At 41.3% G+C, this 14499-nt stretch overlaps 2 protein-coding genes across 9 annotated transcripts in view; both read right to left on the bottom strand.

The window, feature by feature from the left end:
* Positions 1-14499, bottom strand: part of LOC127652423 (protein NLRC3-like) — a 170897-nt gene that overhangs the window by 75848 nt on the left and 80550 nt on the right. For 2 of the 8 annotated variants that reach the window (XM_052138561.1, XM_052138572.1), the window contains exon 3: positions 10701-10808. The exons of the other annotated variants lie outside the window; for them this stretch is intronic. In XM_052138561.1, the coding sequence (XP_051994521.1) occupies positions 10701-10808 (108 nt within the window). The remainder of the gene's footprint in view (positions 1-10700; positions 10809-14499) is intronic. 8 annotated transcript variants of the gene reach the window in all.
* Positions 1-14499, bottom strand: part of LOC127652414 (NACHT, LRR and PYD domains-containing protein 3-like) — a 252794-nt gene that overhangs the window by 2718 nt on the left and 235577 nt on the right.

Genomic DNA, 14499 nt, shown 5'->3' on the forward strand with positions numbered 1-14499 from the left:
AGACTGTGCTCACTGAGCCTGTACTTCCTCAGGATCTGTCTCTGCTTTGTATCTCTGACAGTCAGGAGATACTCTTCCAATTCATACTTTGATTTTAGAGTCCGATAGAATTGTAATTTGCTTTGTGTTTTAGTTTCTTGATCCCAATTTTCCAGATAGGTGCTTTCTGAGATCAATTCTCAGAAAGGATATTTGATCAATACGGAGTGTTCGCTGGATGAACAGATACATTGATTGTAATATTAATTCAGCTACATCATGTTAAATCTATTAACCAATCCAAATGTTCATAATTGTGGTATATTTTGATAAATAATCTCATAACCATTTCTAAAAGATTTAGCTTCAAAGCTATACCTATATGTGTAATATTATTGTCAACAAGCTATGAGAATAATATTACTCCAAATAAGAGAATTAATCATAATTGTAAAAACGGGTTTTTACAGCTCAACATACTTCAGTTTGTCCAGTGTGCAGTTTGGATCATTGAGTCTCTTAGAGAGCAGTTTGGCTCCTGATTCTCCTGGGTGATTGTAGCTCAGATCCAGCTCTCTTAGGTGTGAGGGGTTTGAACTAAGAGCTGAAGCAACAGAACAACAGCCAGCCTCTGTCACCATACAGCCAGATAATCTACGAACACACAGACGTCAGTCAGATAATCTACGAACACACAGACATCAGTCAGATAATCTACAAACACAAACATCAAATGTCATATAATCTACAAACATACATCAACGGTCAGAAAAATCAAACACATACTAACAGTCAGATAATCTAAAAACACACACGACAGTCAGATAATCGGCTTGGTTACTGATGTAACCTCTGTTCCTTGATGGAGGGAACTAGACATAGTGTAAATGTAGTGACACTAGGGGTTTGCTCTTGAGAGCCCCAATCACCTTTTCTTTTTTCAGAAAAGGCCAATGAAAATTGGTGAGTGGAATTTGCATACCGCTCTCCACCCAGGACATACAGGTATAAAAGGAGATAAGACAACAGAGACCTGACATGCATCTCTGTGGATATTCCCCATGGGAAGAACACCAATTTGCGAAGAGATGCCACTTCAGAGCGTACAGCCGCCTTGTGGCGGGGGCTCTAGCCTGAGTGATCGTATCTATCACCGCTTGCGGAAGGTTTGCTAGGTCTTCCGCGTCCTGTCCAGGAGCCAGACATGGAGGTTCCAGAGGTCTGGAAATGGGTGGCAGAGCATGATTTGCCCCTGAGTGAGAAGGTTCTGCCTCAGGGGAATGCGCCAGGGAGGGGCTACTGCCAGGAGCATCAGGTCTGACAACAAAGTCCGGTTGGGCAAAATTCACATGGGCATGTTCTCACAGTGAGAACATGACCCCCTCCACAAAAGCTGCCTCAGCGTGCTGGTGACCCAAGCACTCGGGACAGATTTCTTGGCCATCCGGTGGGGAGAGATGATGGCCACACCCAGTAGAACAAAGGAGAAAGGACATCTTTAAAAAGCTGCCAATCGTTTATGTGAGCTCTTTTAGAGAAAATATACTCTTTTGAATATACATTTTATACCCCTGTGGACTCACGCCTACCGAACGAGGGTGAGCGCTGATACGCGCCGTAATTCCAGCAGCAAATAGACGTGACAGGATGAAGTGACGGGATGAAAACACACATGCGCTTGGCTCCAAAGAACAAGCCTGAATGAGTGGTGTATGCCATCTCCTTTTATACCCATATGTCCGGGGCGGAGCGCGCTGTGTAAATTCCACTCGCCAATTTTCATTGGCCTTTTCTGAATAAAGCAAAGGTGAATTGGGCTATCAAGAGCGAACCCCTAGTGTCACTACATCGACACAATGTCGAGTGAGTGACAGACAGGGAACTACAAACACACACACACCCATCAGACAATCTACAAACACAAAAATCAATAGTTAGATAATCTACAAACACACAACTACAGTCAGATAAACTACATTTACATTTAGTCATTAAGCAGACCCTTTTATCCAAAGCGACTTACAAATAAGGAACATAAGCACTTTGTCATATAAAGTAAACAATACCTGCAGGACCACACTGCCAAGTTCTAATTGTAGCTAGAATAGTACAGAAGCTAGCACAGAAGAGACAGACAAGGATTATTTTTAATTTCTTAAATAGTAAGTGCTATTGTTAGGAAATTTAAGTGCTCATGGAAAAGATGCATTTTCAACATTTTCTTGAATGTTGAAATGGTTTCAGCAGAATGGCAGGTGGTTGAAAGCTCATTCCACCACAGGGGGACAGAGAAAGAGAATGAATGTGAAGTGGACTTTGTGCCTCGTTGTGATTGGACCACCAGGTTCCACTCATTCACGGACCACAGAGACCGAGTTGAAGAGGCTGCTGTTCCACTGGTTGTCCTGAAGGCCAAATTCAAAGCCTTGAATTTAATGCAGGTAGCTCCAGGTAGCTAGTGGAGTAAGACCAAGAGGGGTTTGATGTGAGCCCTCTTTGGTTTGTTGAAGACCAGACGTGTCACCACCTCCTGAACCATCTGCAGTGGCTTGATAACACTTGCTGGAACTCGTGACTCCAGGGAATAATAGTTTTATTTAAATGAAAGTAAGAAAGCTACACCAGACTTCAAGAAGGGGCAAGGCCAACAAAAATACCATTCTAACTAGAGAGAGTCCAAACTAAATTTCCTAACAAAAGAAAACAAATAAAAAACAAAATTTCTACCCTGACTCCCATGTTGGGTAGAAACAGGAGAAAATAAATAGCACCCACATCATTACAGCTTCCATAGAAAGATAAAGAAAGCAAATAAATGTAAAACTTAACAATACAAAAAATAAGAGTCATGCAATGGTCAAAGTTTACTCTGTTTAGTGTTGTGAGCAAAGTATTAAGACTGTACACAATCTGGGTCAGGAGAAAGGAACAACTCTCAAAGACGGCCTACAAACAGTCTGCCTCTCTTCATCTCTCTCTTCATGTGTTGTTTCCACCCAGCATTTATCCTCTTGTCAGCCAATCGTTACAGGGAACTGATTGTTAGTCATCATAGCTGACACCTGGTGGCAATCTAACCTGCTTCAGCATACCTAAAATTATTTCTGCAGAGCCGTGTTCCCACCAGAAGCTTGCGGTCGGCTAAGGAACGTTGGCTTGTTGTACCAACACAAAGAGGCACCAAAACACTTTCCCGGACTTTCGGTTTCATCCTCCCACATTGGTGGAATGACCTTCCCAACTCCATCTGTGAAGCTGACTCACTTTCTCTCTTCAAAAAATGGCTAAAAACACATCTTTTCCATGAACACTTAAGTGCAACAAGAATATATATAAATCTGTTTTGTATACTATTCTGATGATAGTGAAACTTTGCAGTCTCCTTAAGATGATTCGCTTATGTTTTCCTCTTTTGTAAGTCACTTTGGATAAAAGTGTCTGCCAAATGAATAAATGTAAATGTAAGTATGATGAACAAATGTTCTCCCATCTCTACTTTAACCACCCATTCATGAGTTCGCTTGTCCACATAGCAGTTGAAGTGGAAATGGTAAACAGGTTATTAAGGGTAAATTAATTTGGCTTGCTCTCTGTAAAGGAGGGACTCAAGAATGGGGGTATTGAGCATGCGGCTCGGCTCTAAGTTCCCTCTAAGTGGTGCTTAAGGGATGCCGGAAGAATCGTCAAGGGGGTGAGGTAAGCAGCTGCTTATATGTGCTTGCATTATGATTGATAGGGCTAACTTGACAAGCTCCTCCCGAACCATCGTTTATAACTTCTTTAATAATGTGTTACGGACACTTCATATAAAAATAATATGGATATCAATAGAATCACTATAGATTTTGAATATTCACAATAAGAATATACGATACATTCATAACACAATTCACATTCCAATGTAGTAATGAACTGCAAACACAAACCTCAGTGTCTCCAGTGTACAGTGAGGACTCTTCAGTGCATCAGAGAGCAGCTTTACTCCTGAATCCTGCAGGTCATTGTTACTCAGGTCCAGCTCTCTCAGGGAGTTTGATGATTGTAGAACTGAAGACAATCTTTCACAGCACTCATCAGTGAGATTACAGCCTGCCAGTCTTTAACAGAGAATGAAATACAGCACAATAATGAGATTTTATATTGATCAAATATTGATCACATGACTAACATTCTGTCTTGAACATAGATCTTCATTGATCCAGCTGTCTGTAAGAAAAAGCATATGGACAGGAGGTGGAGTGTGAAAGTTCATGTTTATTCTTTCTTTAATCAAAAATGTGTTGCTTTTCAAACGTTTACAACAGTGTGTGCAGAACAAATTAAATCATTTATAGTTTGAACATCATTGCTCCCTTGTTCCCCCTTGCCACCCCTCCTTCCTTATGCATTCTGGCCTCTGACAGGTTTATATGTACAATATCAAGAAAGTAATAAATCCAGTGTGACAAAGTGAGGGAATGTGGGGGTTGCCAGTGCAAAGCAAGCATTTTATGTCCAGAAAGCAACACTTGTTTCTGTTACAATGATAAACTGAAAGAGAATTCAGCTTTAAAACCATTTTGCACATGAGTTCCTTCTGAGCTGACTGATCCCCCCAATTTTATTTAAAGCTGAAGTATTTAATTTCTGTGCCACTAGCTTCAACGAACAGAATTGCAAAAATACAATTTGTTTTCAAAACAGCTTTCTGAACATGCAACATATCAGCTTTAATGCACACTGTATTAAACAAAAATGTCTTCACGTGTAATATGGGACAGACTCTTTATTACTAAACATATAAAATGATTTTAAGTAGGCTGTCAATTGATTAAAAATGTTCATCTAATTAATTACATGGTGTCCCGATTAATTAATCACATATACAAATATTTGCTAAAAAAAAAAACATCAAATAACAATAATTCAATAAATAATGATGAAATAATTATACATAGTTATCTTTGAATATTAAAAAATATATATATATTTAATTAAAATGCAATACATTCTTGTAGCAGAAGAGTTCATCATTGATAAGAAAATACAAAAAGCGGCTTTAGAATACAATGTATTGTTTACAACCATATTATTCATCATAAGTCAATCATTGGCACACAGTTCACAGCAATCATTACACAAGTGAATTTGTCAATCAGTTCTAGATTTATTATGAGGGCTTGTTTAAAGGATCTTGATCTTGCTGGTACGTACACTTCAATGTTGTTTATATCACAATACTGCATGATATTCTGAGTTATAGAGACTTCGTGAAAATCCCAGGAGATCAGTTACAGAAATTCTCAACCCAGCCCGTCTGGCACCAACAATCATAAAAAAAAAATTTAAAAAAAAAAAAAAAAAAAATCACCATTCTGATGGGTGATGTAAACATTAATTGAAGCTCCTTACCAGTATCTGTATGATTTTATGCACTGCTGCCACATGATTGGCTGATTTGATAATCGCATGAATAAGAAGGTGTACATGCGTTCCTAATAAAGAGATCATTCAGTGTACGTTAAAGCTTTTTTAACCCTTTAAACGGTGTTCTCATTAACATGACGTTTCAGAACACAACTTTACACAATTTTACAAAAATGAACGCGTTAAAAAAAATTAACGAATTTAAAATCGCATGCTTGTTGTACCACCTGTTTACTCCAGAGGGCAGTAAGTGAAACTTCAGCTGTATGAGCAACACACAGTTTATACAGTGAAGACAACCCTTCAGCACCAACAACACAAACATGGGTTACATTCTTGCGTTCAAACTCTTGATGAAGCGCAAACCCGAACTAAGAGATCTCAAGATGTGTTCTAAGTATTAAACTATATTTAACTTGACACAGTGACCTAAAATTGTTATATATAAGACGCACCCGAGACGCTACACAAGCATGTCTGACGCAGGTCGTATGGTCTTTACCTCACAAATATTTAATTACCGGTTAAGGATGTGTCCTTTAAACTGTTTCACCGTTTTTACCAAGTCAATCTTTATTTAAGAAACATGCTCCCTGAAATAGATCCACTTTCTGTAATTCTGTAGATGAATCTGCCCCTCACCTTTTTTGGGAACTTGTCCACGCTGTAGTATTTTAGAGAATTTAGTTTGTTTGTACGTACCTCTATTTTAACTAGTTTTTCTTTGCTTTATAAAAGACGTTTTATTTGGTTTTCACAGTTTTGATAACTTAAGTTAATATTTTCTGATTAATCTTCTTGCCATGTTTTTTTATACATAAGTGAAATGTCTATAAAGCCCCTATTTGCACTTTTTTGTAAAGACTTGAAATATTATTTAAATACTCTTTGTACCTTCAACAACTCCAAAGCATTGAAAACCATGTAATTCACATAGTACCATTGCACTATGTAATGAATATAATGTCTTGGCATTATTGTAAAATATATCTGTAGTATTGTGTACTATGTGGCTTGTTTCTAAAAAAAAAGAAATGTCTGACGCAGGTGTACATTAACGGATCCTTAAACAAGCCCTCATAATAAATCTCTGATTGACAAATTCACTTGTGTAATGGATCGCTGTTCTGTTGATCAATGATTGAATTATGATCAATAATATGGTAGTAAACAATACATTGTATTCTAAAGCTGCTTTTTGTATCGTCTTTTCAATTATTAACTCTTCTGCAACAATAATGTAATGCATTTTAATTATATGAATATTTTTATTTTATATATATATATATATATATATATATATATATATATATATATATATATATATATATATATATATATATATATTTTAATATTTAAAGATAACTATGTATAATTATTTCATCATTATATATTGAATTGTTATATGAGGGGCTTTCTCTTAATGGGACACCATGTAATTAATTTGATTAAATATTTTAACTCGATTGACAGCCCTAGTCATGACATTAATGAATACTCACAGAGCTTTTCTGCACTTCACAGCTGGTATCAGTCGTCTTCTGCCCTCATCTGATGTGTTGTATTCCTTCAGATCAAACTCATCCAGCACCTCTGATATCTGAAGCATGTGGGCGATCGCTGAACAGTGAGCAGGAGAGAGTTTCTCCTCTGAGTGTTTGTCTGATTTCACAAACTCCTGAATCTCTCTGGACAGAGTCTGATCGTTCATCTCCAGCAGACACAGGAACAGACTGATGGATCTGTCAGCTGAGAGACATTTATAGTCATCACTGAACCGATTGATGGATCTGTCAGCTGAGAGACGTTTACCACACTTGATTTTGTCTTTAATGTACTGTGTGATTTCTCTGATGCTCTCTGAACTGTTCTCTGTGTGTGTCAGTAGATCCTGTAAGAGTCTCTGATTGGACTCCAGTGAGATGCCCAGCAGGAATCGCAGGAAAAGATCCAGCTGTCCATTTGCACTCTGAAGGGATTTATCAACTGCTGCTGTTAGTAGATCACACAGAGAGTTTCCTCTAATGTATGATTCATATCTATAATCCAGAATCATCTGCAGTGATTCACTGTTCTTCTTTAAATGTGAGTAAAACACAAAGAAAGCAGCCAGAAACTCCTGAAAGCTCAGATGAATGAAGCTGTAGACTTTCCTCTGATGAATCACAGATTCCTCCTTAAAGATCTCAGTGCAGATCCCAGAATACACTGAGGCGTCAGTGACGTCTATGCCGCTCTCTTTCAGGTCCTCCTCATAGAACATGACATTGCCCTTCATCAGCTGTTTGAAAGCCAGTTCAGCAAGTTTCACAATCACTTCTCTGGACTGCAGGAGTTTCTCTTCATACTTCTGATTCCTCACATTGATCTGCATGAGCAGGAAGTGGATGTACATTTCAGTCAGAGTTTGAGGGATTTCTGCACTGTCGTCTTGTTTCAGGATGTTTTGAAGCACAGTGGATGAGATCCAGCAGAAGACTGGTATGTGGCACATGATGTGGAGGCTTCTTGCTCTTCTAATGTGTGAGATGATTCTGCTGGCTTGATGCTCATCACTGATTCTCTTCCTGAAATATTCCTCCTTCTGAGGGTCATTGAATCCCTGAATCTCTGTCACACGCTTGATGTATTTGGAGGGGATCTGATTGGCTGCTGCTGGTCTGGAGGTGATCCAGATGAGAGCAGAGGGAAGCAGATCTCCTTTGATGAGGTTTGACATCAACACACCCACTGATGAAGTCTCAGTCACATCAGGATCTTTCTCATTGTCTGAAAACTCCAGTTTAATTCTGCTTTCATCCAGACCATCAAAGATGAACACAAGTTTACACTCATTATAAATCTTTGAGTTCAGATCGTGAAGTTCAGGATGAAAGTCCAGCAGAAGTTTGTGAAGACTGTACTGCTCATCTTTAATCAAGTTCAGCTCTCGAAATGGAAGCACAAACATGAAATCTACATCCCGATTGGTCTTTCCCTCGGCCCAGTCCACAATGAACTTCTGCACAGAGACTGTTTTTCCAATTCCAGCGATGCCTTTAGTAAGAACAGTCTTTATTTGCTCTGTTCTCTTCTCCTCACATCCTGCTTCAGGTTTAAAGATGTCATTGCAGGAGATTGGAGTGTCTTGATGGTGTTGAGTTCTGGGTGTTTTCTCCATGTGTAAAACCTCATGTTCTTCATTCACTCCTTCACTCTCTCCCTCTATGATGTAGAGCTGTGTGTAAATCCTGTTCAGGAGCGTTTGATTCTCCTGTAGTTTGATTCCCTCAAATAAGCTCTCATACTTGTTCTTCATGCTGGTTTTGTGTTTGTGTTTGACTGTCTGAAGAACATCATCTACTGGTGGATGAGAATCCTGCTGCAGGTCTCCAGTCACATCATCTCTATTCACACGGCAGAAAACAAGGAGAAAAGAAACTGATGAAAGAAGAACATCAAATATCTTCATAAACAAAGAACAGTTTGGGTGTTATGAATGTAAAGGAATAGTTCACACAAAAATGATCTCATTATTTACTCACCCTTGTGTCACTCCAAACTTGTATGACTTTCTTTCTTCTGCAGAACACAAAGATATTTTGAAGAATATTTCGGCTGTTTTGGCCCATACAATGCCAGTGAATGGGGTTCAACACTTTCAAGCACCAAAAACAACATAAAAGCAGCATAAAGGTAATCCATTAGACTCTAGTGGTTTAATCCATGTCTTCTGAAGCGATAAGATCAGTTTGGGTGAGACACTCAATTTAAGGTCTTCTTCATTAAAATCTTCAGCTTATCTTTACTATGTGCATTCATGAGTGAAGCTTGTTCACACGTCCTCATGCTCGACACATGCACTGTATGTGATCATGTGATCTCACTGCTTTCTGTCGGTTAGCATCCAGGAAAAGCACACATATGCACCATACTGAACAATAAACCAATTAACATCTAAATCTAATTTGGAGTGTACAAACAGCATTGTACAGCACATGGTTTACACTGGTTGTTGTTTTTAAATGTGCTCTAGAAATAAACTGACCTTGACCTTCTGGTTGTATTAAAACCATGTTAGTTCTTGCATGAACATGAAATTACGATCGCATCAAGCGTGAGGTAGGGATGGGCGATATGGCCAAAAAAATTTATCACGATAATTTCAGGGATTTATTGCGATAACGATACAAATGACGATAAATTATTTTCTTCTGTAAAATATCAGATTGTTATGTTTAAGTTGTGTTCCAGTGACTGTGCTGAAAAACATCACACAACAACAATTACACAATAATAATAATTCAAATCAATTACAAGTTTAAAATGTAAACACAGATTCTTTATTTATTTATACTCTCATGGTGGAAAAATAGTGCAAAGCAAACAGCAAAAGTAACAATCACCAACCATGTCTTCAGTTGTCTTTCAAAATTACAACAGAGTACAACTGCAAATAAATCCTGATAAAGTAAAGAAGTTCAGAGTGAAACACACTCTTACCCCGGATTTCCACCAACTGCGGAACGGCTGCGAATCGGCTCCGCTGCGTGTCGGATCCGTGCTCTGCCGTCCTTCAATACCTACCAGATACGGATTTGTTGCGGAACGGCTGCGTTCCGCCATGCTTGTTTTCACTCCGCACAGAGAATGTCCGCACGTGAACAGTGAATCACGTCATCAACTAGACTTATCGTTTTTATCGTGAGGAGACACATTTTTATCGTGAGGAGAATTTTCAACGATATATCGCAAACGATAAGATATCGCCCATCCCTAGCGTGAGGATGTGTGAACAAGCTTCTCTCGTGAACACACATAGGACAGCTAAACTTTTACTGAATAAGGACTTAAATAACCAAATATTGGTCTGTTTCTCACCCAAAACCGATTTTATCTCTTCAGAAGACATGGATTAAACCACCTGGATTATCTTTATGATGTCTTTATGTCCTTTGAGAGTGAAAGTTTGGTCCCCATTGACTTGTATTGTATGGATATATTCACATCTCCATCAAAATATCTTTATTTGTGTTGTGCAGAAGAAAGAAAGTCATGCGAGTTTGAGATGGCATGAGGGGGAGTAAATCATGAGAGAATTATCATTTTTGGGGAGAACTATTCCTTTAACACAATCCTTCATGAATTTCAAGTGTTATTGCTTTATAATGCACATATAATGACACCTGACCTCACTGGTGTACGGTCATGAGGTGCGTGCATTACACAGTGATTGTAAACAAATGTACATTTATGTTTTACACTGGATTCTTTCTAATCGCCCCTCAGACTGTGATGTACACGTTCATACTGTCAGTCAACATGATAGTCCTCACCTCACATCAGCACAAGGAGCTCCTGAACTGAAGTTAGGTGGACGACCCATTGACCCGTCACTCTTCATGGACACACAGCTGGATTCAGGAGATTCTCCATGAATGACACTAAAACACAACAACAATTAAACACCGTTTTAAAACTACAAACTCTCACAAACACTCTTTTCCTCTCATCAGTTTCTCAGCTTTGATGATTCTCACACACCTTGTACATTAAAAAAGCAGATTGTCATGGTTACACACAGTGACAGTTTGGTAATGTTTAATGCACAGTCCTAGTTCATCATTCAGGACTTTCACTTCTGCTTATTTAAAGAAGATTGTGGCAGGGTGGACCCTAATCAGGCTAATTAAGCCCTTGAGAGGGATAAAGGCCGACCGGAGATGGCAGTGTGACAGAGAGAGAGATTTAAGGGCAGCTCTCCAACACCTGTGTGTGGTTGTGTATTTTTGGTTCAGTTTATTATTAAACTATTATTTATATTGTCAAGCCGGTTCTCGCCACCTCCTTTCCATTAAACCCTTTACACTGGTGCCGAAAACCCGGGAAGGAGGAGAGTAGAGCCGACTGGGCGGGGAGAAGGGGCTCCTAGTCGACCGCCTGGAGCGCACAGGGCCGCTGCTAGGGGCGGGGGAGACCCCTTCTGTTCCCCGAGAACGTGGCAGGGTGTTCCATCCACCAGGGGCCGGAGGACTGCCTTTGATTCACACACAGAAGCACGGCTGGCATCCATTAGAGGGAGAAGGTGTGGCCGAAGACCAAGCTACGTATCGGAGAACTGAAGAGTAAGTGTTTTTTTTTCTTTCCTCTCTCGCTGCCGCTCTGCGCTGGACTTTCCCTCTCTTTTAAATTTGTAGGTGTTTTTTTATGTGTTTTTTGGGGGTTACAGTGAGTACCCTGTGTTTTGAATTGTTATCGTTGTTTGCCTCCCCCTGTCCCCTTCCAGATTCAGGAAGGTGGGGATGACCTGCCAGCAGCCAGAGTTTCATCTTCTACATTCAACTGACTGTACAAGTTTTCCAGTTCTGTCTGTGACTGAATGAAACCGTCTCACTGTCATCTTACTGTAGATCTCACTTTACCCTAAAGCTGTTTTCACATGTTTCTACTTGAGATAATCCAGTCTGAGTGTTTTATACTGTAGTGTTGAGCAGCATATCAGAAATATCTATCAGTGTATTTTATTAAACCATTGAAATCCTCTGACCTCTTGACCTTCCCTGTGTCTGTCTGTCCACTGAGATCCTTTGTGGAGTCCATGACATCATCTGAACAGTCCATTGAACACCTGTCAACAAACAGGACATAATCTATATTCAGGCCAATCAAATCAGTAACATTTCAGTTAGGGTGACCATAATCTGGTTTTCCAAAAAAAAGGACACCTTATTTTTTGCCGGGTGGGGGGGTAAATAGGGTTTCCAACATTCTTTTGAATATCCATGTACTAAAATAAAATATTTGATGCCATGAGTGTACCTTCATTTACTATTATTTTAAATGGCCATGGAAAATTAAGCATTGTGATAACAATTTTACCTGGTCGCAAAAAGTAGTTCTTTAATTTACCTGATGAACTTTCACATTTTGCTGACCCTTAATGCTCGGCAGAGCTGATGTGTGCTTCTAAATCACTTGCATCTTTATTAGCAACTGACACATAAGTGCAGCTTTACATGTCATACATTCTCCTTCCCATGGATCTTCACCTGGACGGCCTTTTTTTGTGCAAATCTTCTGCAAAACGACCCTTATCTCTTCCGGCAACATGAGCGAAGGCGACCTTTGGCAACCGGATGTGGGCGTGTCCAGCGACAAAGTTGAGAAATGTTTAACTTTATGCAAATGAAGAGCGACATTCAGGAACAACAGCCAATATGAGAGAGGATGTTAGAGCTCACGTGATCCTAACATTTTAATAATAATATTAATTGTAAAGAAACAGTGCTGTTTAGACTCTCCATACACACCACTAGCGACCTAACCGCTAGCCACTGGCAACATGGAGCAACAAAGTAGCTGGCAGTGTGAATGCAGCTTTAGCGACTTTATTTCTAAAAAGCACCTAGCGACAAATCTAGCGACTTTTTGGACAAATCTTAGATACTTTCCATAAAAGAGTTGCCAGTACTGCCGTGCGAGCGCGAGGACTTGCTTTCCCGCTGCAAATTTTAGTGGTACAGGCACAAAATGTAGGGGCGCACACCTTAAATCGACCTGCAACATTCACATTTTCCCAATTTTAACTGTATTTCTGATAAATGCTTTGGTAATACATAGAGACAGAGTGTATTTAGGCCACGCCTACAGAAACTGTGCTGTTTTATTTTAGATCACGGTCACATATTAACTGAAGCCCCTCCTCCTGTCATTTTCCGGAAGAGAAGAGGCTTGTTTGAGATGAGCAAAATCTGCGCAGAACCGATCACCGGTGATCAGCGCGTAATGCATGCCGGTTAGAAATGTGTCCGAGAGCGGTTCGCCCGGATGCGCGCGCGGGGGGGAGTGAGCGAGGCGACGCGGCCGTGGTCGCGCCGGAGGCCGCTCGCCCTCCCTTCCCTCGCGCCGGCGCCGCACCGGGATTGTACGGGTGACCTCGCAACAGTCGAGGACGGACCGCCGCGGTCCGCCTAGGGCGGGGGGAGCGCCACCACCCCCGCCTCGCTCTGTGTGGCTCGTCCGGCCTTCTCGCCCTCCGGAGCCTTTCGGTAATGATCCTTCCACAGGTTCACCTACGGAAACCTTGTTTCGGGGCATCCCTTGGGCCCACCACCCATTGGAGGAACCGCAGGAGTCGGGTGCGCTGCCATATGGGCGACAGTGAAGGCCGTGGGCCTCGACGGACCAGACCCGGGCAGCAAAGGCTTGCTCTGGGGACGTGGAATGTCACCTCACTGGGGGGAAGGAGCCGGAACTAGTGAGGGAGGTGGAGCGTTACCAGTTGGATCTGGTGGGGCTTACATCGACGCACAGTTTTGGCTCTGGATCCGTACTCCTGGATAGGGGATGGACTCTATTCTTCTCTGGAGTTTCCCAGGGTGTGAGGCGACGGGCGGGTGTGGGGATACTCACGAGTCCCCGGCTGAGCGCCACTACGTTGGAGTTTACCCCGTGGACGAGAGGGTCGCCTCCCTACGCCTCACGGGTTGTGGGGAAAACTCTGACTGTTGTCTGTGCATATGCACCGAACAGCAGTTCAGAGTATTCGGCCTTCTTGGAGACCCTGAATGGAGTCCTGAATAGGGCCCCAGTAGGGGACTCCATAGTGATGCTGGGTGACTTCAACGCACACGTGGGAAATGACAGAGACACCTGGAAAGGCGTGATTGGGAGGAACGGCCTCCCTGATCTGAACTCAAGTGGATGTTTGTTATTAGATTTCTGTGCTAGTTATGGATTATCTATAACAAACACCATGTTCGAACATAAGGATGCTCATAAGTGTACGTGGTACCAGAGCACCCTAGGCCGAAGGTCGATGATCGATTTTGTAATAGTGTCGTCGGATCTGAGGCCATATGTTTTGGACACTCGGGTAAAGAGAGGGGCACAGCTGTCAACCGATCACCATCTGGTGGTGAGTTGGGTCAGGGGGTGGGGAAAGACTCTGGACAGACCTGGGAAGCCCAAGCGAGTAGTGCGGGTGAACTGGGAACGTTTGGAGGAGGTCCCTGTCCGCGAGATCTTCAACTCACACCTCCGGCGGAGCTTTTCAGGCATCCCTGCGGAGGTTGGGGACATTGAACCGGAGTGGGCAATGTTCAAAGCTTCCATTGCCGAAGCCGCGGTGGAGAG

This window comes from Xyrauchen texanus, chromosome 12 (assembly GCF_025860055.1).
Source record: "Xyrauchen texanus isolate HMW12.3.18 chromosome 12, RBS_HiC_50CHRs, whole genome shotgun sequence".
NCBI classification, from domain to species: Eukaryota; Metazoa; Chordata; class Actinopteri; order Cypriniformes; family Catostomidae; genus Xyrauchen; species Xyrauchen texanus.